This window comes from Bos indicus, chromosome 1 (assembly GCF_029378745.1).
Source record: "Bos indicus isolate NIAB-ARS_2022 breed Sahiwal x Tharparkar chromosome 1, NIAB-ARS_B.indTharparkar_mat_pri_1.0, whole genome shotgun sequence".
NCBI classification, from domain to species: domain Eukaryota; kingdom Metazoa; phylum Chordata; class Mammalia; order Artiodactyla; family Bovidae; genus Bos; species Bos indicus.
In genome coordinates this window covers 43,220,685-43,248,399 of record NC_091760.1, presented here as the reverse complement: position 1 = coordinate 43,248,399, position 27,715 = coordinate 43,220,685, and the positions used below count along the sequence as shown (strand labels likewise).

The 27,715-nt window shown below is 38.0% G+C and overlaps 1 protein-coding gene and 1 pseudogene across 1 annotated transcript; both read right to left on the bottom strand.

The window, feature by feature from the left end:
• Positions 1-3,857: 3,857 nt before the first annotated feature.
• Positions 3,858-4,808, bottom strand: LOC109563947 (olfactory receptor 5H8-like). The gene has a single exon (XM_019967445.2). The coding sequence runs from the start codon at positions 4,785-4,787 to the stop codon at positions 3,858-3,860; it is 930 nt and encodes a 309-aa protein (XP_019823004.2). The 5' UTR covers positions 4,788-4,808.
• A 14,670-nt stretch (positions 4,809-19,478) lies between these two features.
• Positions 19,479-26,678, bottom strand: LOC109562300 (olfactory receptor 5H2-like; annotated as a pseudogene).
• Positions 26,679-27,715: the final 1,037 nt, after the last annotated feature.

Below are 27,715 nucleotides of genomic sequence, written 5' to 3'. Positions count from 1 at the left end.
TCTCATTGCAATGGTAAATGGAATTGTTTCCTTAATTTCTCTTTCTATTTTCTCATTATTAGTGTATAGGAATGCAAGGGATTTCTGTGTGTTGATTTTATATCCTGCAACTTCACTATATTCATTGATTAGTTCTAGTAATTTTCTGGTGGAGTCTTTAGGGTTTTCTATGTAGAGGATCATGTCACCTGCAAACAGTGAGAGTTTTACTTCTTCTTTTCCAATTTGGATTCCTTTTATTTCTTTTTCTGCTCTGATTGCTGTGGCCAAGTAGTGGGGTTTTTTTATTAACTCACACTGCTATAATCAAATATCATAGATTTTTGGCCTTATAACACAGATATTTATTTTTTACATTCTGAGGTTTGGAAGTCTGAGTCCAGGGGTCCAACAAACACTGTACTGGTGAGAACTTGCTTTCTGGCTGGCAAACAGCTGCCTTCTCATATGGCCTTTCCTAGCTGAGTACACCTGAAGAGAAAGCTAGCTCTCTTGTCTCTCTCTCTTCGTGTAAGGGGACTAATCCCTTCATGAAAAGCCTTATCTTTATGACCTCAGTCAGTTCAGTCACTCAGTCGTGTCTGACTCTTTACAACCCCATGAATTGCAGTACACCAGGCTTCCCTGTCCAGCACCAAATCCCAGAGCTTGCTCAAACTCATGTCCATCAAGTCGGTGATGCCATCAAACCATGTCATCCTCTGTCATCCGCTTCTCCTCCTGCCTTCAATCTTTCCCAGCATCAGGGTCTTTTCCAAGAAGTCAGTTCTTCGCATCAGGTGGCCAAACTATTGGAGTTTCAGCTTCAGCATCAGTCCTACCAAAGAATATTCAAGACTGATTTCCTTTAGGATTGACTGATTGGATCTCTTTGCAGTCCAAGGGACTCTCAAGAGTCTTCTCCAACACCACAGTTCAAAAGCATCTATTCTTCAGCACTCAGCCTTCTTCACAGTCCAACTCTCACATCCATACATGACTATTGGAAAAACCATAGCCTTGACTAGATGGACCTTTGTTGGTAAAGTTATGTCTCTGCTTTTTAATATGCCGTCTAGGTTTGTCATAGCTTTTCTTCCAGGGAGCAAGCGTCTTTTAATTTCATGGCTGCAGTCACCATCTGCAGTGATTTTGGAGCCCCCCAAAATAAGGTCTCTCACTGTTTCTGCTATTTCCCCATCTATTTGCCATGAATTTATGGGACCAGATGCCATGATCTTAGTTTCCTGAATGTTGAATTTTAAGCCAACTTTTTCACTCTTCTCTTTCATTTTCATCAAGAGGCTTTTGAGTTCTTCGCTCTCTGCCATAAGGGTGGTGTCATCTGCATATCCGAGGATATTGATATTTCTCCCGACAATCTTGATTCCAGTATGTGCTTCATCCAGTCTGGCATTCTGCATGATGTACTCTGCATATAAGTTAAATAAGCAGGGTGACAATATACAGCCTTGACATACTCCTTTCCCAATTTGGAACCAGTCTGTTGTTCCATGTCCAGTTCTAACTGTTGCTTCTTGACCTGTATGCAGCTTTCTCAGGAGGCAGGTAAGGTGGTCTGGTATTCCCATCTCTTTCAGAATTTCCCACAGTTTGTTGTGATCCATATACAGTCAAAGGCTTCAGCATAGTCAGTGAAGCAGAAGTAGATGTTTTTTTCTGGAATTCTCTTGCTTTTCCTATGATCCAACAGATGTTGGTAATTTGATCTCTTATTCTTATGCTTTTTCTAAATCCGCTTGAACATCTGGAAGTTCATGGTTCATGTATTATTCAAGCCCAGCTTGGAGAATTTTGAGCATTACTTTCCTAGCGTGTGAGATGAGTGTAGTTGTATAATAGTTTGAACATTTTTTGGCATTGCCCCTCTTTGGGACTGGAATGAAATATGACATTTTCCAGTCCTGTGGCCAATGCTGAGTTTTCCAAATTTGTGGGCATATTGAGTGCAGCACTTTCACAGCATCATAATTAGGATTTGAAGTAGCTTAACTGGAATTCCATCACCTCCACTAGCTTTATTCATAGTGGTGTTTCCTAAAGCCCAATTGATTTCACATTCCAGGATGTTTGCTCTAAATGACTTATCAGACCATCGTGGTTATCTGGGTCATGAAGATCTTTTTTGTATAGTTCTTCTGTGTATTCTTGCCACTTCTTCTTAATATCTTTTGCTTCTGTTAGGTCCATACCATTTCTGTCTTTTATTGAGCCCATCTTTGCATGAAATATTCCCTCAGTATCTCTAATTTTCTTGAAGAGATCTCTGGTCTTTCCCATTCTGTTGTTTTCCTCTATTTCTTTGCATTGATCACTGAGGAGGCTTTCTTATCTCTCCTTGCTATTCTTTGGAACTCTACAATAAAATGGGTATATCTTTATTTTTCTCCTTTGCCTTTAACTTCTCTTCTTTTCTCAGCTATTTGTAAAGCCTCTTCAGACAACCATTTTGCCTTTTTGCGTTTCATTTTCCTTGGGAATGATCTTGATCACTGCTTCCTGTACAATGTCATGAACCTTTGTCCATATTTTTTCAGGCACTCTGTCTATCAAATCTAATGCCTGAAATCTGTTTCTCATTCTACTGTATAATCATAAGGGATTTCATTTAGGTCATACCTGATTGGTTTAGTGGTTTTCCCTATTTTCTTCAATTTAAGTCTGAATTTTGAAACAAGGAGTTCATGATCTTATGATCTCATATAAGACCTGCCAAAGAGTCTACTCTAATACCACCATATTAAGGGGTTGGTGCTTCAACATATGAATTTGGGGGAAAACTGACATTCAGTCCCTACAGTAGTTTGCACTTGTGTGCTCATGTGCTCATTTTGTCTGACTCTTTGTGACCCTGTGGACTGTTCCACCTGGCTCCTCTGTTCATGGAATTTTCCAGGTAGGAATACTGGAGGGGGTTGCCATTTCCTCCTCTAGGGGATCTCCCTGGCCCAGGGATCGAACCCGCATGTCTGTGCCTCCTGCATTGGCAGGCAGATTCCTTACCACTGTGCCATTTGGCAGATTTCCAAGATTGAGACCATTTACTTCCTATTCTGCCAGTTATTTATTCCCTCTGCCCATTTCAAATTAGGTCCTCAATCTAAACTATTAGCTTTCTGACACAGTGAAGCTTTTCAGACTACACAATAACAAGTATAGCTAGAAGGGGCCTTAGAAAGCATTATGGACAGTGGGAGGCAACACTCCTTTTTGGTCCTCATAGAAGCAGGCTGAGTTAAGAGAATCCTTCAGTGGTGAAGGTCAGGTCAAAATCCTTGAATCCTTTCTCATGTTTTCTTCATTGCTTTCCCATTGTGTTTATTCTTCTGTGTCCAATGAGAGTTGAGTACACAAGAAGTGAGCTCACCATGTCCTAAATAAAGTAGAATAGAAGACCTTTTGATGGTCAGCAGCGTTCCTGGGATCTACCTCTGTTCACTCAAACACAACATGCTTACTATGTGGAGTTACATGTAATATGAGTCTCCAGACTATATGGTTGATTACGATCAAAGGCCTCATATTTGAGTTCTTTTCAGAGTTAAAGCACAATTTTAGTGCTTAATATATGTTTAGTAAATACAGTTATAAAACCACAATGAAGAATATGCAAGTGTGTAAAATATTTTCATTTCTGCTTATTTTAGTATGATATGAATATTTGATTAAAATTTCCTGTGTGTTTAAATAATATATACAAATATTTAAAATCACTTATTAGGTACTAAAATCTTAAGTCATTAAAACAATATAACAGTTATGAATGCAAAAAACTTTGAACATTAAACACAATTAAACATTTAATCTACATAATTTTATATTGTTTTTATATAAGAGAACACATATTACTATTAAATCTAAATGTTTCTTTTTAATATTTTTAGCAGTGAATATATGACTTTTTTATTTCTCAGGCTGTAGATAATGGGATTTAGGAAAGGAATTATGACAGTGTAAAACAGAGAGTCCATCATATCCTGATCATCTTCTTGTGTGGATCCAGGGCGCACATACATAAAAAGAAGAGGGCCATAGTATAAAGAGACAGATAGAAGGTGGGCCCCACAAGTGGAGAAGGCCTTCCTTATGCCTTGTGCAGACTTCTTTTTTAAAATTGTGAAGAGAACTAGTGTATAAGAGATAAGAACAATAAGAATGGTGAACACCTGTATTGAACCAGAGAAAATAAATATCATCAGAACATTAATAGAAGGGTCAGTGCAAGAAATTTTAAACAAGGGCATGATGTCACAATAAAAGTGATGTATTATGTTGTCATTACAAAAGGTTAATCTGAATAAAAAGCCCGTATGAATTAAGGCATGAAAAAGGCCACCAACAAATGATGAAACTAACATTCCCATGCATTGTCTATGAGTCATAATCGCTGGATAAAGTAGTGGGTTGCATATGGCTAGATAACGATCATATGACATCATCGCCAGCAGAAAACATTCCGTAGTCGCACTGACTACAAACGAAAAAAATTGCACCATGCATTCAGAGAGAGATATCCTCTTATTCTGGTTGATAATGTTGACCAGCATCTTGGGAGTCACTGTGGAGGATAACCAAATATCCACTAAGGCTAAATTCCCTAGGAATAAGTACATGGGAATTTGAAGATGAGGGTCATTCCAGATGAGAGCAATCAGACCAAGGTTTCCCATGATAGTGATGAGGTATATCATCAAGAACAGCAGGAACAGGGGGACTTGCCATACTGGTTCATATGTAAGTCCTGTGAGAACAAACTCTGTCAGCTCTGTTGCATTTTTTGTTTCCATATCCTTTATAGATGGCCTCTGAAATACAGTGCAGTAGATGGAAAAAGGACAGTCACCAGTCATTAAAAAGAAAATTTCAGGAAGATAATACAAATACAAACATACACTTTATTTTATTTACTCTTATTGAAATACATGAAAAGTATTTGGTGGAAATTATTGTGCTGGAAAAAACCAACTATCACGCTGGCCAAAAATTTTGCTCAATTGTTCTGTGAGGTCTTATGGAAAAACCCAAACAAACTTTTTGACCAACCACCTATTGTATCTCAAAATGTATATGGGAGTGAGCAGATGTAGAATAGAGGAAAGACATTCTGAACATGAGGCAAATTTATGGGAAAACTGCTAAGGTAGAGAAATTCCGTGTTTTAGTCATGGATGCAGTATCAGAAGTAAAAATGTTACAAGGGCCTGGTTTAACAACTGAATTCAATGCCATGCACGTCATAAATGGCATCTAATAATATGCATTTTATAAATGCTCCCCAAGTGATTTAAATGTATCTGAAGTTTTTTGTTCATATGTGATATGACATTGGGAGTTTTGAGAAGGCAAAGAAACAGATCAAAATAAATCACAGTATAGAGTTACTGGGACTTGGTGACACATGATATACAAAGAGTGGGCTAGTGAAAGTTGCTCAGTCATCTGACTCTTTGCCACCTTAGGGACTATACAGTCCATGGAATTCTCCAGGCCAGAATACTGGAGTGGGTAGCCTTTCCCTTCTCCAGGGGCATCTTCCTGATCCAGGAATAGAACCAGGGTCTCCTGCATTGCAGCAGATTCTTTACAAGCTGAACTACAAGGGAAGCCCAAGAATACTGGAGTGGGTAGCCTATCCCTTCTCCAGCGGATCTTCCTGACCCAAGAATCAAACCAGGGTTTCCTGCATTGCAGGCAGATTCTTTACCAACTGAGCTATCAGGGAAGCTGGAAGAGTGGGTTAGGAAAGATGAAAGTCACTTGGTATCTTACTAGGTGATAATGGAAAATTAAGGAAACTTCAGATGCAGAGGCCAGTTTTTGCAAGAAACTTCTGAATATCAAAGTGACATAAATTTAGCCATAATAATCTATACGAGCTTAAAAGAAATAATGACTTATGAGACATTGAGGTGGCAGAAAGTATAGTGTGTATAGCCTATCCAGAAGACAGTGGACAGTGTGGATAAGGTAAAAGAAAATACATATGGAGCTGTTATATTAAATTAAAATAGATACCCATCATGTATTAGTTAATAATATTGTATTCTCTTTTCTTCCATATGATTGACTCTTGGTGTTAGACAAAAATAAGCATTCACTCTAGAAGTCAAAATTCTAAAAACTGACCTTCTTTTCCCCCTGAACCTAGAGTGAGGGGACCAGATCTAATATTAGCCACTCAAACTCATCTACACTGAATTTGGATATGAAGAGGGGAGAAAGAGGTCAAATGTTGAGCAAAGAGATTTTCCAAGTCAACGAAATTGCAATATCATGACGCCAAAATGCATCCTGCACCCACAACAATGGCATTTTCATTGTGAGCTTCAAATTCAGCATTCAAATTCAAATTCAGCAGCAATGGCAACAGGTCTCACTGAGGTAGAGCTGCAATATGATTTTGGTGGTTAACTGTTCAACTTCTTTTTTTGTGTGTTCCTGCCCATTTGTCCAGTGGATTTATGTAACTTCCCTAGCACTTACTTGTTAGAGCCAATTTCCATTGAATTACCTCATTTCATGTTGCAACCAGGAACACTGGCTCACACAAGGAGGGAAAAGAAAAGACCAGAAAAGGCTACTGAACAGTGACTAGAGAAGCAGGAGGGAACTAGAAAGGTAGTTTTATGAGCCTAAAGGGTGGAAAGCACAAAAAAGACAAAGGAAAGTACAATTTATTTGGTAAGAAAAAGAGTGAACTGAAATCACTGAATAGGGCTTAAGAGATTTGTAATGGCTTTAGTGAGATGAGTTTTCATTTGTGACAGAATAGACATCAGATAATAATGAGCAATGAATGGGAAGCAAGTGGCATAGCAGTGAGAAGGAAGGAGAGTATCTGAGATGTGGAGACAGATGTAAATTATTATTATTATTATTTTTTTACGCTTAGCTGACTTCCCTGCTCTCTGATCTGTGTTGTCCTTGGAAATATTTCAGTGGCATTCTGTTTTCTGTACCAGCATGCCCCATCATCTATCAACCTACCAACTCCTGGAGACATTTATATGCTTCATGCATGAATAATTTGACTATCCTCAGGGAGTTTAAATTCTTGTCCAAAATATAAGACATCTCACCAACCTTATAATTTCCAAGTGAATTCGTTGTAAATAGAGGCTTTATACAAAGAATTGCACTTAGTTCATTATTTTCTGGTATAGTATGACTTAATGCATCTTTATTGATAAAAATATATATGCTTTTAAAATTATACTCATAATTGATTAAAAATAAGCCATTTCCCTAACAGTTTAGGGGAATATAAAAATATAGTCATTATTCTATACAGGTAAATAAGAAAATCATCATGTGTAAATGTTCTACTTGCACCATTCAATTAATTTCCTTTTTTTACTTGGTATTTGAATGGCATAATAGCCTATGTATTATTTATTACATATGTCAAGAATAATAATTTTGAAGACTATGCTTCCCTTTGCTAATAAAAGTTCTTGTGGGATATTTAGTATTTTCCTGGGCAACATGACTAGCATTATGTCTTGAGAAAAAGTGTCATTAAATTTTCAAAATAAAGAGAGCAGGCATTGAGAAGAAAGAAGATAAAGGAATAGAATGGGAAATTTGGAGGGGGAGGTGAAAAGGAAACAAGAAGCAGAAAGAGGAGAAGGGATATAGATAGATAAGTGTAGGACAGACAAAGCATTGAAGAGGGAATGAGGAAGTATCAGAGAAAAGCTTAGATGAAATGAGGAAAAAGCTAGAGGTATGGCTTAAATATTTGTCTTAAATTTGATTTTTGTTAAAAGCTGTCAGTACTATAAATGCTTTTTCTTTTATTCAAAACCCTGCTTATTTCCTATGGAATTTGTATATGGAACAGAGAATTTCATTTTAATTTTACTTTACAAATTTGTATTGCTGTTAAATATTCTACCACTGCACAGTATCTTTGTTATTATTATGACTACAGCTGACTTTTCCTAGAAATCCTGCTGGGTTTACCTGACAGATTCTGTTTTTCTACCAGCTTGATAGCAGAAAAAATTGAGCCAAGTACTGAAACTTAATACAGGCAACATAAATAACCAATCCAAAAATTTGAATTTGTTCAAAGTATATTTGGAATGGGTTTTGTTCCATGCAGTCCCCAATAACTAATGAAAATCAAATTTTCAATTCAATGTGTGGGTGATTATTAAGTTATAGGCAGAAAAGAGTGCTGGGAAATATTTTCTGAAATTTTGAAGATATATATTTTTTTTCAATGAAATTATTGTCAGAAGTTGGTGGTGAAAGGATAGAGAGGTTATGGTTTAAGCAAATTAACTTAAATTTTAATTTGTTAATGTGGTTAATTAAATGAATATTCATTGGAAGGACTGATGCTGAAGCTGAAACTCCAATACTTTGGCCACCTGAAATGAAGAGCCAACTCATTGGAAAAGACCATGATGCTGGGAAAGATTGAAGGCAAAAAGACAAAGGGGTGGCAAAAGATGAGATGGTTAGATTGCATAACCAACTTAATGGACTTGAATTTGATCAAACTCCAGGAGATAGTGGAAGACAGTGGAGTGCTGCAGTCCATGGCATCGCAAAGAGTTGGATACAACTTAGTGACTGAACAACAGCAACAAAATGAAATGAGTGTTTTGAATACAATTATCAGAAAGATTTCTTATACAGAAAACATTATGACTTAAATCCCAAAACTCACTTTTAATTTTTTTGACATTCTACTTCACCAAAACTTATCCTACAGAGTCATTGTAATTATTCTAACTAAGTAATTATATATCATTAAGGAATACAGGGTAGTCTTAGAGCTATTTTGCTCATCCAGATTTTACTCACAATAATAAAAGTTATAGATTATTCACTGTTCATTTTTCATTTTCAGTTGGCTATACATTGACTTGAATTGGCTTATAAATGAAATCAAAATTGTTATAAATTTAATAATATTTTAACTTTTTATAAAAAATAATGAGTATTATAGAAATCATTCACTCTTACCATTATCTCTTAAGAAACTGTGGAGATCCTTTCAGTTTTTTACTTTCTGAAGTAGAAAATAGAACAAGAACACTGCAGTGACTCTACATAGGCAGCATCATTTTGCACACTGATTCATTTTGGAATCCTCATTTTCCAAGCTCAGGAAAATGTTGTTTATATGAATTTGTTTTGAACCACATCAACCAATTACATAACTGTGCACTTTTGCCAGAGGAGGAAGTGAAAAACCCCAATTCCCCTGATAACACCCAATGACTGATTCTCTTTACAACAGTCCTAAGCTTTTCCACTGGGTGTTATGGACATGGACATTTATGAGGAATCCAGGCAATACCTCAGGGCATTACAGACTCTGAAATAAAAATCAAATCAGTGTTGACAGTTCTAGATCTTTTTTTAAAACTGGAATTGCACTACTTACATCACAGATGACATTTTTAACATGTTTATACAAACTCCAGTTTATCTATGAATTTTGATACTCTGTGTGCTTTGGTCAGTATGGTCTGATTTAACTAATCACATTTGGTTTTCAGAAGCCAAAGTTTGAAATCTCCTTTATGAGCCAACCCCAGGTAAGTTGTCCTCCTCATGAAGACTGTAGCTCATATTCCATGCCAATTTCTAACTTTCCACTTTACAATGAAATTTGATGAGAAATCTTCCTAGGCATAGGTCATGGAGAGGCGCAAAAGAAAAACAAAAAGAAAGAATGTATGGGAAGTAGCCTAGATCAGTGCTCCTCAGATTTCAGGTCCTGTGAATCTCCTGGTGAGTTTCTTAAAATGCATATTCTGTTTCAATAGGTTAGAACTGGGGCCTGAGTGTCTTCATTTCTAACACGGTTATACCTCTGAACATTTTCACTCCTCAAGGTCTTCCTTCATTTGCAGGTCTAGCTTTTCAGGGAGCTAGACCATTATAGAAAGAAAAAAAAATTGCAAATGGAGTTGGCATTCATAGAGAGCAAAGAGGAGCTTTTTTGGGAGGCCAGCACAGGTAGGATCACAGAAGATCTGGAGTCTGGGTTGGGGACTTCATTCTTTATCTCAATTGAAAGGGAAAATATTGAGGGATTTTGAACATGAGGGTTACATGTTCAGATTTGCCTTTAATTATTAACAGAGAAGTTGCCATTGAACATTTATTTATAAATATAGTGACATTATTTATGTCAAAGTAGTATAATATGAAAATGATAATATTTAGTTTTGATATCTGAAAAATAGAAAAATGCTTAACCTCCACTAGGGACCAACTTAGTAGCTAGGAAAAAAAACAAAACAAAGGGCATAGACTTTGGTAGACTCATTAATCAGTTATCCTGTGTTCTTAGAAGTATGCTAGTGAAAGCAGAAAAAGGCATGAAAAAAAAACACCATAGACCAAATAGAAGTCAGGATGCAAACTCAGCGAAGGACGGAGTAAGCAGTATAATGTGCATCAGTAGCTTCAGCATAACTCAAACGCAACAATTTACTGCCCACTTCAGTTGTGTACATGTTCAGTCGCACAGTCATATCTGACTCTTTGTGACCCCATGAACTGTAGTCCACCAGGCTCCCCTGCCCATGGGATTTTCCAGGCAAGAAGACTGGAGTGGGTTCCCATTTACTTCTCCATAAATTCCAGTACTTTTGCCTGGAAAATCCCATGGACGGAGGAGCCTGGTAGGCTGCAATCCATGAGGTTGCTAAGAGTCGGACATGACTGAGCGACTTCACTTTGACTTTCAATTTCATGCATTGGTGAAGGAAATGGCAACCCACTCCAGTTTCTTGCCTGGAGAATCCCAGGGACAGGGGAGCCTGGTGGGCTGCCATCTATGGGGTCGCACAGAGTCGGACACGACTGAAGCGACTTAGCAGCAGCAGCAGCAGCCAAGTTTTGTAAAATTACCTTTTAACTCATTTTGTTGCCTATGAATGAGTACAAAGGTCTGCATTGCTGCTTTTAGTATGAATAGTCTTTTCAATTTTAGTTATGTGAAGGATAAGTTGTTGTATCTGGCACCTCCTACCAAAGGAAAAAAAAAAAAAAAAGGCACAACACCTAGTGGGACCCTGTGGATTTTAGAAACAACACCAACATCATTTGGGTGTGTTATTCCAGCCCATTCTGGCCAAAGCTGCTAGCTTTGGGTATGGGTCAGAACAGGAGAAAGTTTACAAAAGGTCCAGGCTACTGTGCAAACTGCTCAGCCAATTGAACCACATGATCTCACAGAAATTATGGTGCTTGGAGTGGCAGTGGCAGACAAGGATGCAGTTGGGAGTCTTTGGCAGGCCTCTTGGGCATCCCTGGTAGCTCAGAAGGTAAAGAATCTGCCTTCAGTGGAGGAGAACCAGGTTCGATCCCAGGGTGAGGAAGATCCCCTGGAGAAGGGAATGGCTTCCCACTGCAGTATTCTTGACTGGAGAATTCCATGGACAGAGGAACCTGGCAGTCTACAGTTCACGGGATTGCAAAAAATTGGACATGACTGAGTGACTAGCACACACATAGGTAAAAAGTAGAGCAGACCCTTGGTTCTGGAGCAAAGGCCTGCATCCACAGCAAATAACTACTCTCCTTGTGACATATAGCTGTTGGCCTGTGTCTAAGCATTTTTAGAGGCTGAATGCGTAAACATTTAAAATGCTGTTTCATCGCAGCACTGTTTATAATAGCCAGGTCATGGAAGCAACCTAGATGTCCATCAGCAGATGAATGGATAAGAAAGCTCTGGTACATATACACAATGGAGTATTACTCAGCCATTAAAAAGAATACATTTGAATCAGTTCTAATAAGGTGGATGAAACTGGAGCCTATTATACAGAGTGAAGTAAGCCAGAAAGAAAAACACCAATACAGTATACTAACACATATATATGGAATTTAGAAAGATGGTAACAATAACCGTGTATGCAAGATAGCAAAAGAGACACAGATGTATAGAACAGTCTTTTGGGCTCTGTGGGAGAGGGAGAGGGTGGGATGATTTGGGAGAATGGCATTGAAACATGTATAATATCATATATGAAATGAATCACCAGTCCAGGTTTGATGCAGGATACAGGATGCTTGGGGCTGGTGCACTGGGACCACCCAGAGGGATGGTACGGGGAGGGAGGGGAGAGGAGGGTTCAGGATGGGGAACACGTGTACACCCATGGCGGATTCATGTTGATGTATGGCAAAACCAATACAATATTGTAAAGTAATTAACCTCCAATTAAAATAAATAAATTTACATTAAAAAAATTAAAAAAAAAAATAAAATGCTGTTTAAAATGCCAGTTTTCCATGAGACCAGAGCAGCTTTTCATAAACTTGATGTTATATGACCCACCAAGCCATAAAATTGGCAGTACTCTGCCATAACTTTGTCAAATGGGAGAGTAATGTACCCACTCTGGCCTGAGCAAGCCCTGAGGACACCAGTATGTTTCTTGAAGAAACATGATCCCCATACCTGCTTCAGTGACTTCTCTAGCCCAGCCTGCACTATGGCCTTATGGGTTGGTCTCTATAATGCATGGAAAGAGGAAGAGATTACCTGGAGCTGATTTAACAATGATTCTGTACCACATGAAGACACCATCTGAGAGTGGACAACTACCGCACTACTGACACTGTCCTTGACATCCCTGTAGGATAGTAGTGATGGAATATCCTCCCAGTGGCAAAACTTTGAGCAGTCTACCATCTTGGTTTCCTGGAAGGAGAAATGGCCAGATTTATCATGATCTGGGCTTCCCAGGTGGTGCTAGTGGTAAAGAACCCACCTGCCAATGCAGGAGACGTAAGAGACACAGGTTCAATTCCTGGTTCAGGAAGATTCCCCAGGAGAGGAAATGGCAACCGATTCCAGTATTCTTGCCTAGAGAATCCCATGGGCAGAGGAGCCTATAGGGCTACAGTTCATAGGGTCTCACAGAGTGAGACATGACTGAAGCAACCTAGCACGCACACACGATGATATATAATATATTAGTTTCAATCCCTGGGTTGGGAAGATCCCTTAGAGAAGGGAACGGCTACCCACTCCAGTATTCTGGCCTGGAGAATTCCGTGGATTATATAGTCCATGGGGTCGCAAAGAGTTGGACACGACTGAGCGGCTTTCACTTTCACATATTAGTTTCAGGTATACAACATAGTGACTCAAAATTCTTATAGATTATGCTCCATTTAAAGTGATTATAAAACGTTGGTTATATTGCCTGTGCTATACAATAGATCGTTACAGTGCACTTATTTTATGCATTTTAATTTGTACCTCTTAAGTTCCCAACCCTGCCTTTCCCTTCCTTTTTTCCCTATTCCCACTGGTAAACACTAATTTGTTCTCTATATCTGTAAGTCTTTTTATGTTTTGTTATATTTATTCCTTTGTTTTATTTTTAGATTCCACATACACGTGATAACATATGGTATTTTTCTTTCTCTAGCTGATTTATTTCACTGTCATTGCAAATGAAAAAATTATTTATTTTTCTTGGCTAAGTAGTGTTCCATTGTATGTATGTACATTTATTTATGTGCATGTGTTAGTCGCTCAGTCGTGTCCACCTCTTTGCGACCCCATAGACTATGGCCTACCAGGCTTCTCTGTTTGTGGGATTCTCCAGGCAAGAGTATTGGAGTGGGCTGCCATTTCCTTCTCCAGGGAATCTTCCCAACCCAGGGATTCAACCTAGGTCTCCTGCATTGCAGGCAGTATATATATATATATATACACACACACACATACTTAATCTTCTTTATCTATTCTATCTGTTGATGGACTCAGACTGCTTTTGTATCTTTGTTATTGTAAATAATGCTGCTGTGACTATATTGGGGTGCATGTTTCTTTTCAAATTACCATTTTCATTTTCCTCAGATATATACCTGGAAGTGGATTTGCTGGTTCATAGAGTAGTCTACTTTTAGTTTTTTGAGGAACCTGCATACTGTTTTCCACAGTCACTTTACCAAATTACACTTCCATCAGCAGTGTAAAAGGGTTCCCTTTTCTTCACATTCTCATCAGCATTTGGTTTTTGCTATCTCATTGATGACAGTCAGTCTAAGAGGTATGGGATGATATTTCATTATGCTTTTGATTTTCATTTCTCTGATGATTAGCGATGTTGAGCATCTTTTCATTTGCCTGTTCATTTGTATGCCTTCTTTGGAAAAATGTCTATTCATGTCCTCTGTATATTTTTTTAATCATGCTATTTGATTGTTACATGTTGAGTTTATTATCTGTTTGTATATTTCATATATTAACCATTTATTTGTCATATTGTTTGCAAATGTTTTCTACTATTCGTTAGTTTGCCTTTTTATTTTGTTAATGTTTTTCTTTGTTTTTTTTTAAAGGCATTTAGGTTTAATTAAACCCTATTTGTTTATTTTTGCTTTTGTTTCCTTTGCCTTTGGAGACAAAAAATATTACTATGATTTAGGACCAAGAGTGTTCTGCCTATATATTCTTCTAGAAATTTTATTTTTTCTTTCTTTCTTTATTTGTACAAATGGCATTTGTTTCCTTATTATAACCAGGACAACTTTCTTTGTGAGTTGATGGATGTGTTTTATTTATTTATTTTTCTGGTCTTTTAATGCTTTAACTTTTATTCATTTTTTTATATATATTTTTTTATTTTTTTTTAAACTTTACAATATTGTATTGGTTTTGCCATATATCAACATGAATCCACCACAGGTATACACGTGTTCCCCATCCTGAACCCTCTTCCCTCCTCCCTCCCTGTACCATCCCTCTGGGTCGTCCCAGCGCACCAGCCCCAAGCATCCAGTATTGTGCATTGAACCTGAACTGGTGACTCATTTCATATATGATATTATACATGTTTCAATGCCATTCTCCCAAATCATCCCACCCTCTTCCTCTCCCACAGAGTCCAAAAGACTGTTCTATACATCAATGTCTCTGTCTAATTTTCCACTTAGATGTTTATTTTCCATTTTGAGTTTATTTTTGTATATGATGTGCAGAAATATTCAAATTTCACTCTTTTGTATGTAGCTATCAGCTTTGTGAGCAAAACTTATTGAAAAGACTGTCTTTTTTCTCATTTTATGTTCTTGCCTCCTTTGTGGTAGATTACTTGACCATAACTACATGGCTTATTGTTGGGCTTTCTATTCTATTCAGTTGCTTTATGTGTCTGTTTTGTGCCAGTACCATACTATTTTGATTACTATAGCTTTGTAATATAGAATGAAGTCAGGAGTTTGATACCTCCAGGTTGTTCTTCTTTCTTAAGATTGTTTTGGTTAGTAAAGGTCTTTTGTTTTTCCATACAAATGTTTACATTACTTGTTCCAGTTCTATGAAAAATGTCAGCATTTTGATCAAGAGTGCCTTGAATATATACATTGACTTGGATGGTATGGTCAGTTTACCAATATTAATTCTTAGTCTGCTGGTTGGCAGGACCTGGGCCTGGGCCAGGGTGTCCTAGGGCTGATGTCTGCTCACTGATGAGTAGAGCTAGGGCCTGGGGTCTGTGGCTGCAGGAGCCTGGGGTTCTGAGGTTCAGTGTCTACATGCTGATATGGGGCCATGTCCCAAGCCCTCTGGTGAACAGGCCTTATGACATATTTTTGGGGGGGAGCTGTATTTAGGAATAGAGTTTCTATATCCCACAGTCCTCTGGATCATCCAGAAGTCAGCCCCAGTGGCCTTCAAAGACGAATGTTCTGGGAGCTCATCTTTCTGGTGCAGGACCCCCAAGGAGAGGAGCCTGATGTGGGGCTTGCCTCTCACTCCTTTCAGAGAACCTTTGCAATTGTAATTATTCTCCCAGTAGTGGATCACTCACAATGGGTGTATGTCTTAACTTTACTGCAACTTGACTTACTTCCTACCTATCTCATTGTGGTTCCTTCTTTATATCTTCAGTTTTGGAAGATCTATTCTGATTGATTCTGGTCTTTCTCATCAATAGTTGTTCTGTAAATAATTGTAATGTTGGTGTGCCTTTGAGAGGAGGTAAGCTCATAGTCTTCCTACTCTGCCAACTTGGCCCAGGGGTGCTATTGTATTCATTTAAAGTTTAAGTACAGTTTAAGGAATTGTGTATGGACACCAAGTTGACAATGAGTAGGCTTGTAATGATTCATTTTATGGATTAAGCTGACCTGATCTAGAGAAGCCCAAATATTTGGTTAAACATTATTTTTGTTTATGTCTTTTGACAGTTGGTGTTTTGGAAAAGTGTTAAATTAGTGAGCTGAATAAAGTTGATGGCCAACCATTTGTGAGTTGGAATCTATACCTTCAACACTTGTATTCTTAAGCCTTGAAACTACCATCAGCATTTTTGGGTCTCTATTTTGCAGAAAGCAGATGATGAAACTTCTTAGAATCAATAAACATGTGAGCCAATATCTTACAACAAATGTCTTTAGTTACAGATATTGATATATGTTTAGATGTAGATATAGATAGATTTAGATCTACATTGATCTAGATTGATCTATCTATCTATATAGTATATATATATATATATATTATGTACAGTGTGTGTATATATATATATATAATACTCATTGTAGTATTAAAAAATAAAGGGAAATATCATCTTGCAATTGTTAACTGTTACCCTCAAATAAGACTGACTTAGAAGATACTATCTCAAATAAGATGAAGCCTTAAAAGTTGATCCATCCTGACAACTCATTTTTCGAATTAACAAATGTATCTCCCATTAACCTTACTGACATGATGCAATTGGATTTTGATTGGATAGCAACACTGTCAGTTATGTTTTCCAAGAAAAGTTTATAAAAACGTCCACAGTATTTCATCCTTTGGAAAAGATGCCCCGTTAAAATCTGGATCCATCTGCCCAACAAGGGAAGGAAAGTATAAAACCTAGAGTGGAAATCTTCAGAATATTTACATCATGCTATTTAAGTAGAGAACAGAAGTACAGAAACTCCATTTTGATTTGCCTTTAATATCTTGATTTTAAAATGTTTACTTCACTGATTATGTAAAAGAGCAGTCATCTCATAGGGTCCCAAACCAAAAGCAATAGCATTTGAAACAGACATTCTCCTGACAAAACCCATTAATCTATGTTTCCACAAGCCCTCCAGGTGATTATGAGGCCACTATAGTTTGAGAGCCACTATATTAGAGAGAAACAACAACAAAAAAAGTCTGGTGTTCATACTTACCTAATGTATACTAATAAAATTCTGTCCTAAGTAGTTCACAACTCAGAATGAAAAATACTATCCTAGATTTGATGGTGTTTGTTTTTACCTAATGTTTGTGTTGATTCTTTGAACATGGTTGTAGGATAATGTTGTCAGCAACTTGTCAGCAGCACAAGGTATTATAAAATGATGAGAAAAACATTTTTATCCTTATGTATAAAGAAAGAGGAACTATAAATTCTTTTAAATCTCCAGGTTTAGAAAATACGTATACCTTGATAATAAATCGTATTTCTATTATGTTATCAGTGTTTATTAAGGTGGTTTCATCCAATATCAGAAGTGTTCCAGAGAGTGAATTAACTGAACAAAATTGTGATATTATATTTTTGTATAAAGACCATTAAGTAATGTACATACATCATAGTTTCTTTTTAAATAAATCTGCAAAATGTCTTCTAAAATGTGGGCTTTATAGTGTTTTTTTTTTTTTTTACATCTTTACCAAATGCAGCTGAAATGGCATATATAATATACAAAAATGAAAAAAAAAATCTGTAACCCAAGTGCAAGTAGGAGAACATCAATGAAGAGGGTATTTGAGTGAATTTTTAAAAAGCATTAAGTTGGATTTTCTGAAGACATATCAAAGCAACAGAATCTCTAGTTTAGACATGTTTGAGAGAAGGTTAGACAGGAAGCCTGAGTTTCTGACAGACCCCCCCATTGCCTACTTCATACCCACCAAGCTTAAGAAGGACAACACAGGTAATACACGGGCTGGTAGACTCATACTTTGATGTCAACCTTTTCATTCAAACAAAAGGCCGACTAGGAAAACAAGCCTTTATCATTTCAAAGAAATACGTATCAGTTGCTTGTATTGGCATCATAGCCTTTTAGTCATAACAGTGTATGAACAAACAAATATTTAGACAACTCACAGAAAAAATCAAAACAATGGGAATGTTATGAAGCAACAAAAATTGGCCAAAGAGGGATATATGCAATAGCATAGATTGTCTAAGGAGAAATAGTAAAAGTTCCTGGACTGTGAATCATTTACTTTCTCTCCGGGGCTTGGGAATATCCTTCAGGATACAAAAGAGAGCAGAAGATTTGTTCTAATCTTGTGACCTGTACTTTATAAATATGTAATAGTGATATATTCTATAAATATTTATAGTTTGTATCTTTAATCCAAACATCTAATTAACATTCTTCTCCTGATATATCCCATGAGCTAATCTTTATGATAAAAAGAACATGATTAATTCACTTTAGGTGTATGATCCTTGAGATTGTCTTGAAAAAACCTAGGAAGGTGATCTGGCACTTAGTAGCTATCCCAAGCCCAGTAATCTCCCTGGACTCATCACTTGAAAACAAGATTATTTCAAATGACAGACAGATGTGAGTAGTTCTAGGGTGAGGAACTCACTCTAAATATATGTAGAACAATGAGGAGATTGGAAGGTCAGGAATGAATCTGAACATGAATCACTTCTTTTTCATACAGTCTAGAAAACGACAAAAGCTACCATAACATTTAAAAAGTGTGGGGGCACAAAACGTTCAAACTCTTGCTCATTTCCATGTCTTTTCCCAGCTAGTCACTGAACACTCTGATATCCTATCATCTTAATGTTATTTGAACTTTGGCAATATGCAATTGAAGACTCTTGCTTTCATCAACACAATCCTGTAAACTTAACATATTATTTTTTTTTCTATCAGTTTCATTATTTTTAAAGTGTTGGATGGTCCAAACCATTACCTTCCTATTCTGCTGGTTCTCTTTTCCTTCCTATTCCCATCTCAGTTAAATCTGCATATCTTCTCTTAGCTTTCTGAATTAGTGACATGGCAACATGGCAAGTAAGTACCCTCTTACTCTCTCAGGATTGGCCTCTGTTCACTCAAACACAATCCTGTCTCCATTGTAGAGTTAAGTATACTATGAGTCTCCAGATTGCACAGCTCTACTACTAGCAAATGCATCATATTCATATTTTTTCAGAGTGATTACAGTATTGTAGTGCTTAATGCATTTATGAAGCCATATTGAGAACATATGTATAAAATATTTTAATGTTTTCTTTAATTATTCTAATATGACATGAATACTTGATTAAATACTATTCTGTGTTTTCTAAAATTTTAATGGCATATGCACATATTTACTAGCACTCCTACCTTAAGTCATTAAAACTCTAGGGTGATTATAAGTGCAAAGAATTTTGAACATTAACTGTCATATAGCACCATCTAACCTGTATTATTATATGACTTGTATTAGTAAAGGAGGACTGATACTAGTATGAATTCTAAGCATTTCTCTGTACTATTTTTGCCAGTGAGTCTACAACTCTCTTATTTCTTAGGCTGTATATAACTGGATTTAACAAAGGGATTATGCCAATGTAAAACAGAGTCCATCATATCCTCATCATCTGCTTGTGCAGATCCAGGGTACATATACATGAAGAGAAAAGCCCCATAGTATAAACAGACAGATATCAGATGGGCTGCCAAATGGAGAAGGTCCTCCTTATGCATTGTAGAGACTTCTTTTTCAAAATTCTAAAGAGAACAAGTGTAAAAGAGGCAAGAACAATGAGAATAGTGAATACCTGTATAAACCCAGAGAAAATAAATATCAACAGATATTTAATGGAAGGACCAGTGCAGGAAATCTTAAACAATAGTATAATATCACAGTAAAATTGATGTACTATGATGGAATTGCAGAAAGTTCATTAGGAGGGGCAGCCGTGAGGAGATACCCCTCGTCCAAGGTAAGGAGCAGCAGCTGCGCTTTGCTGGAGCAGCCATGAAGAGATACCCCACGTCCAAGGTAAGAGAAACCCAAGTAAGATGGTAGGTGTTGCCAGAGGGCATCAGAGGGCAGACACACTGAAACCATAATCACAGAAAACTAGTCAATCTGATCACACGGACAGAAGCCTTGTCTAACTCAATGAAACTAAGCCATACCGTATGGGGCCACCCAAGACGGGTGGGTCATGTTGGAGAAGTCTGACAGAATGTGGTCCACTGGAGAAGGAAATGGCAAACCACTTCAGTATTCTTGCCTTGAGAACCCCATGAACAGTATGAAAAGGCAAAATGATAGGATACTGAAAGAGGAACTTCCCAGGTCGGTAGGTGCCCAATATGCTACTGGAAATCAGTGGAGAAGTAACTCCAGAAAGAATGAAGGGATGGAGCCAAAGCAAAAACAACACCCTGTTGGGGATGGGACTGGTGATAGAAGCAAGGTCCAATGCTGTAAAGAACAATATTGCATAGAAACTTGGAATGCTAGGTCCATGAATTAAGGCAAACTGGAAGTGGTCAAACAGCAGATGGCAAGAGTGAACATCAACATTCTAGGAATCAGCGAACTAAAATGGACTGGAATGGATGAATTTAACTCAGATGACCATTATATCCACTACTGTGGGCAGGAATCCCTTAGAAGAAATGGAGTAGCCATCATGGTCAACAAAAGAGTCCAAAATTCAGTACTTGGATGCAATCTCAAAAATGACAGAATGATCTCTGTTCGTTTCCAAGGCAAACCATTCAATATCACAGTAATCTAAGTCTATGCCCCAACCAGTAATGCTGAAGAAGCTGAACGGTTCTATGAAGACCTACAAGACCTTTTAGAACTAACACCCAAAAAAGATGTCCTTTTCATTATAGGAAACTGGAATGCAAAAGTAGGAAGTCAAGAAACTTCCTATTGTTCCTGGGGTAACAGTCAAATTTGGCCTTGGAATACCGAATGAAGCAGAGCAAAGGCTAATAGAGTTTTGCCAAGAGAACACACTGGTCATAGCAAACACCCTCTTCCAACAACAGAAGGGAAGACTCTACAGATGGACATCACTAGATGGTCAACACCGAAATCAGATTGATTACATTCTTTGCAGCCAAAGATGGAGAAGCTCTATAAAGTCAGCAAAAACAAGACCGGGATCTGACTGTGGCTCAGATCATGAACTTCTTATTGTCAAATTCAGACTTATATTGAAGAAAGTGGGGAAAACCACTAGACCATTCAGGTATGACCTAAATCAATTCCCTTATGACTATACAGTGGAAGTGAGCAATAAATTTAAGGGACTAGATCTGATAGACAGAGTGCCTGATTATGGACGGAGGTTCTTGACATTGTACAGGACAGGGATCAAGACCATCCCATGGGAAAGAAATGCAAAAAAGCAAAATGGCTGTCTGAGGAGGCCTTACAAATAGCTGTGAAAAGAAGAGAAGCGAAAGGCAAAGGAGAAAAGGAAAGATATAAGCATCTTAATGCAGAGTTCCAAAGAATAGCAAGGAGAGATAAGAGAGCCTTCCTCAGTGATCAATGCAAAGAAATAGAGGAAAACAACAGAATGGGAAAGACTAGAGATCTCTTCAAGAAAATTAGAGATACCAAGGGAACATTTCATGCAAAGATGGGCTCGATAAAGGACAGAAGTGGTATGGACTTAACAGAAGCAGAAGATAATAAGAAGAGGTGGCAAGAATACACAGAAGAACTGTACAAAAAAGATCTTCATGACCAAGATAATCACGATGGTGTGATCACTCACCTAGAGCCAGACACCCTGGAATGTGAAGTCAAGCGGGCCTTAGAAAGCATCACTACGAGCAAAGTCAGTGGAGGTGACAGAATTCCAATTGAGCTATTTCAAATCCTGAAAGATGATGCTATGAAAGTGCTGCACTTAATATGCCAGCAAATTTAGAAAACTCATCAGTGGCCACAGAACTGGAAAAGGTCAGTTTTCATTCCAATCCCAAAGAAAGGCAATGCCAAAAAATGCTCAAACTACCACACAAGTGCACTCATCTCACACGCTAGTAAAGTAATGCTCAAAATTCTCCAAGCCAGGCTTCAGCAATACGTGAACTGTGAATTTGCATATGTTCAAGCTGGTTTTAAAAAAGACAGAGGAACCAGAGATCAAATTGCCAACATCCGCTGGATCATTGAAAAAGCAAGAGAGTTCCAGAAAAAACATCTATTTCTGCTTGATTGACTATGCCAAAGCCTTTGACTGTGTGGATCACAATAAACTGTGGAAAATTCTGAAAGAGATGGGAATACCAGACCACCTGACCTGCCTCTTGAGAAACCTATATGCAGGTCAGGAAGCAACAGTTAGAACTGGACATGGAACAACAGACTAGGAAAAGGAGTACGTCGAGGCTGTCTACTGTCACCCTGCTTATTTTACTTATATGCAGAGTACATCATGAGAAACGCTGGGCTGGAAGAAGCACAAGCTGGAATCAAGATTGCTGGGAGAAATATCAATAACCTCAGATATGCAGATGATACCACCCTTATGGCAGAAAGTGAAGACGAACTAAAAAGCCTCTTGATGAGAGTGAAAGAGGAGAGTGAAAAAGTTGGCTTAAAAGCTCAACATTCAAAAAACTAAGATCATGGCATCTAGTCCCATCACTTCATGGGGAACAGATGCGGAAACAGTGGAAACAGTGTCAGACTTTATTTTTGGGGGCTCCAAAAATCACTGAAGATGGTGACTGCAGCCATGAAATTAAAAGATGCTTACTCCTTGGAAGGAAAGTTATGACCAACCTGATAGCATGTTGAAAAGCAGAGACATTACTTTGCCAACAAAGGTCTGTCTAGTCAAGGCTATGGTTTTTCCAGTTGTCATGTATGGATGTGAGAGTTGGACTGTGAAGAAAGCTGAGCACCAAAGAATTGATGCTTTTGAACTGTGGTGCTGGAGAAGACTCTTGAGAGTCCCTTGGACTGCATGGAGATCCAACCAGTCCATCTAAAGGAGATCAGTCCTGGGTGTTCATTGGAAGGACTGATGCTAAAGTGAAACTCCAATACTCTGGCCACATCATGTGAAGTGTTGACTCATTGGAAAAGACCCTGATGCTGGGAGGGATTGGGGGCAGGAGGAGAAGGGGACGACAGAGGATGAGATGGCTGGATGGCATCACCAACTCGATGGACATGAGTTTTAGTAAACTCCGGGAGTTGGTAATGGACAGGGAAGCCTGGCATGCTCCAGTTCATGGGATTGAAAGAGTTGGACATGACTGAGCCACTGAACTGAACTGAATTTGAATTTAAAAAGCATTATGAATTACAGAATGGAAAAGGCCACCTAAAAATGCCAAAACAAACAGCCAGATGCATAGCCTACTGGTCATGATCATTGGATAAATTAATGGGTTGCAAATAGCCATTTAGTGATCATATGCCATTGTTGCCAGCAGAAAATGTTCTGTGATTACACTGACTGCAAAGGGACAAATAACGTATCTTGCTTTCAGTGAGACAGATCATTTTGTTCTTGGCACGGAAGTTGACCATCATCTTGGGAGTCATTGTGGAGGATATCCAGGCATCCACAAAGGCCAATTTTCCAAGGAATAAGTACGTGGGAATGTGAAGGTGAGGGTCATTGCAGATGAGAGCAATCAGTCCAAGGTTTCCCACAATGGTGATGAGGTATATCACCAAGAACAAGGGGATTTGCCACTATGGTTGATACTTAAGTCCTGTGAGAACAAGCTCTGTCAGCAATGCTGTTGCTCTTCCATGTCCTCACTGTATGTTTTCTGAAATCAATGGGATAAATATTTATTACCATTTAATATGGATCTTTTGGGGGGAATGGAAATAAATTCTTATTTAAATTCAAAAAATGTGAAGCAATGAACAGATTTAGAAAAATGAAAGACATTCTAAACACGTGTGAAATTTGGGGAAGCAGGGTGGAGTGTGATAGGGAATTGTATATAGGACATGGATATAGGGTCTAGGGAAAAGAAGTTTGAAAGACTTGGATAATGAAATAAATTGAATGGCTTGCAAAGTATCTTGAACATTACTCATCAGCTAGTATGTATACACTGAAAATAAGAGATACAAGTGGAACTGTAAGATATTTTTAAAAATTTGTATGAGGTAGTATAGAAAATAATCTACAGGGAGTGGAAATTACAGTCAGGAATACTAGTCAGGAATCTGTTACATTGTCCAGTGGTTTCCAAACCAGATTACACATTAGAATTGGCTAAGGAACTTTTTGCGTAAAATATAGGTTATGAGGTTTAATGTACATATTGATTTAGTGGGTTAATAATAAAGTCTAATAATCCATATTTTTAAATTGTCCCTCAAGTAAGTAAAGCAACTTAAGTTATTAAAACTCTTGGCTTAAAACTCAGGATTCAAAAAACTCAGATCATTGTCCCATCACTTCATGGCAAATAGATGGGGGAAAAAATGGAAACAGTGGCAGATTTTTTTTCTAGGGCTCCATAATCACTGTGAACCATGACTACAGCCACGAAATTTAAAGGCACTTGCTCCTTGGAAGAAAAGTTATGACAAAACTAGACAACATATTAAAAAAGCAGAGTCATCACTTTGCTGACAAAGGTCTGTATAGTCAAAGCTATGGTTTTTCCAGTAGTCATGTACAAATGTGAGAGATGGACCATAAAGAAAACTGAGCACTGAAGAATTGATGCTCTCGAGTTGTGGTGCTGGAGAAGACTTTTCAGAGTCCCTTGGACTGCAAGGAGATCAAGCCAGTCAATCCTAAAGGAAATCAAGTCTGAATATTCATTGGCAGGACTGATGCTGAAGCTGAAGCTCCAATACTTTGGCCACCTGATGCAAAGAGCTGACTCATTTGGAAAAGACCCTGATGCTGGGAATGATTGAGGACCTGAGGAGAAGGGGACAACAGAGGATGAGGTGGTTGGTTGGCATCATCAGCTCAATGGACATGAGTTTGAGCAAATGGCAGGAGATAGTGAAGGACAGGGAAACCTGGTGTGCTGCAGTCCATGGAGCTGCAGAGTCAGACACGACTGAACGACTGAACAACAACAATTTTGCACTCCAAGGCCAAACTTGCCTGCTATTCTGGGTATCTCTCGACTCTCTACTTTTGCCTTTCAATCCCTTATGCTGAAAAGGACATCTTTTTTTTTGCTCTTAGTTCTAGGTCTTGTAGGTCTTCAAAGAACCATTTGACTTCAGCTTCTTCAGCACTAGTTGCTGGGACATAGACTTGGATGACTGTGATGTTGAATGCTTTGCCTTGGCAATGAACTGAGATCATCCTGACATTTTTGAGATTTCAGCCAAGTTCTGCATTTCAAACTCTTTTGTTGACCATGAGAGCTACTCCATTTCTTCTAAGGGATTCTTGCCCACAGTACTAGATATAATGGTCAACTAAATATATATTTTGGTTCTGTTATTCTGGAAAACCCTATACTAATATAAAAATGCACTGTTCCTTTAATGAGTTTTTGCTTTATTTTGAAAACTAAAAGGAAATATGATAACAGAAGCCAAGCTGCATGCAGTAACCATCTCAAACCAAGGAATCTTCTTGTGCTTTGTTACAAGATTCAAAAAGAGTGGTGCACTCTTATTGCATTCTATATATTTGTACTGTGATTTTTTTTTTTAGTTTCAGAAATATTTCACAAATACTTGTTTAGAAATTCATATGTGCAAGCTATTCTGCCATTCACTGCAAAAAATACAGAGTGTTAAGACTTCTAAGTTGCTATGTAAAAGAGTTTTTAGGCCCCAAGTAAGTAATATCCATGCCCAAGGGTGGTCTAAGAAGAGTAAATAAACTAACAGTGTTTCAAATGAGTGGTCATTGCCATCCTCTTTAGGGCAATCTGAAAGTGGATCTCATACACTCTAAGGTACAAGATAGACCTTGAAGAAAGACACCATGGAAATTATGAAGGAGCAGGTGGGGGCTGGGGAGGTTGATTCTCTGTGGCGAGACCAGAGCAAAAGGACATAACTGAGGAGGGAAGCATATCCAGAGTCTTTCAATAACTTATTGTTGATGTAAAAGAGAGTCCACAGGAGAATTGTGAAGCAAAGGACTTGTAGTTCAACCATAGTATAACTGAAATGACCTCAACTTATACCACAGTGAACAAATGCAGGGTAAGGAAGATAGAGACAGAAAGATATATATAGATACATAGATAGATATATAGATATATGCATATGTAGACATCATATAGTCTGAACATGCACATGTATAAATAAATATATGCTAAAGTATGTATGTTGTGTGTATACATACACACACACCACACAAAAAACCTGGTAATGGCAATCCATTATAGATCTTTGAAGAGTAATATGATTTAATCTGATTTCTTTTTACAAAGAAATATCTGGAAGATATGTTTGGAAAATAAGAGAGAATGAGCAGAATGAAGTGGATAAGTAACTGGGATTTTGTAAATCACAGAGGTAGGTAGTTATGAAAGTGAGGGTCACAGTGGTATCAGTAAGAATGTACCAAGGATGAGTGATGGAGGCAGAGAAGGGGTGGACCTGAAGGTGAATCACTCATTATTCTTAGAGTATGGAGTGTGATGAAAATGAACATTTAAGGACTTTGGGGCAAAAATATGCAAACTCTTGTTCATTTTCATTTCTTTCCCAGCCACACCACAGGCATCACGATATCTTATCTAACATTATTTGAACTTTGATGAGATGCATTTAGATCTCCTCATTGTCCACCACACATCCTGATAATCTGATAATCTTTACATGTTTCTAGTTTCTTACTAGGTTCACTTTTTAAAAATTCAAAGAATATTGATCCACTTTTTTCTATCCTACCCCTTCATTCTTCTTCTGTTAGGCAATACAGCATAAATCTTCAATCTAATCTCCTAGCTTTCTTAGTTAATGAAGCTTTTCAAGTTGATCAATAGAATACAGACACAAAAAGGACTGTAGAAGTCATAGACAATGAAAGGAAACATGCCTCTTTGCCTTTTCCTAAGCATCACTCTAAGCTAAGAGCATCTCTTGCAGTGTAGCTCTGTTTTCACTGTCTTACTCCCATGCCATTTTTTTCCTCCTTGTTTTCCTTTTCTTTCTGTGATATGACAGGTGATTACCACAAGAAGTGAAAGTTCAGTTCAGTCACTCAGTCGTGTCCAACTCCTTGCGACCCCATGAATCACAGCACACCAGGCCTCCCTGTCCATCACCAACTTCCAGACTCCACCCAAACCCATGTCCAGTGAGTCGGTGATGCCATCCAACCATCTCGTCCTCTGTCGTCCCCTTCTCCTCCTGCCCTCAATCTTTACCAGCATCAAGGTCTTTCCAATGAGTCAGCTCTTCATATCAGGTGGCCAAAGTATTGGAGTTTCAGCTTCAACATCAGTCCCTCCAATGAACACCCAGGACTGATCTCCTTTAGGATGGACTGGTTGGATCTCCTTGCAGTCCAAGGGACTCTCAAGAGTCTTCTCCAACACCACAGTTCAAAAGCATCAGTTCTTCAGTGCTCAGCTTTCTTTATAGTCCAACTCTCACACCCATACATGATCACTGGAAAAACCATAGCCTTGGCTAGACTGACCTTTGTTGGCAAAGTAATGTCTCTGCTTTTTAATATGCTGTCTAGATTGGTCATAACTTTCCTTCCAAGGAGTAAGCGTCTTTTCATTTCGTGGCTGCAATCACCATCTGCAGTGA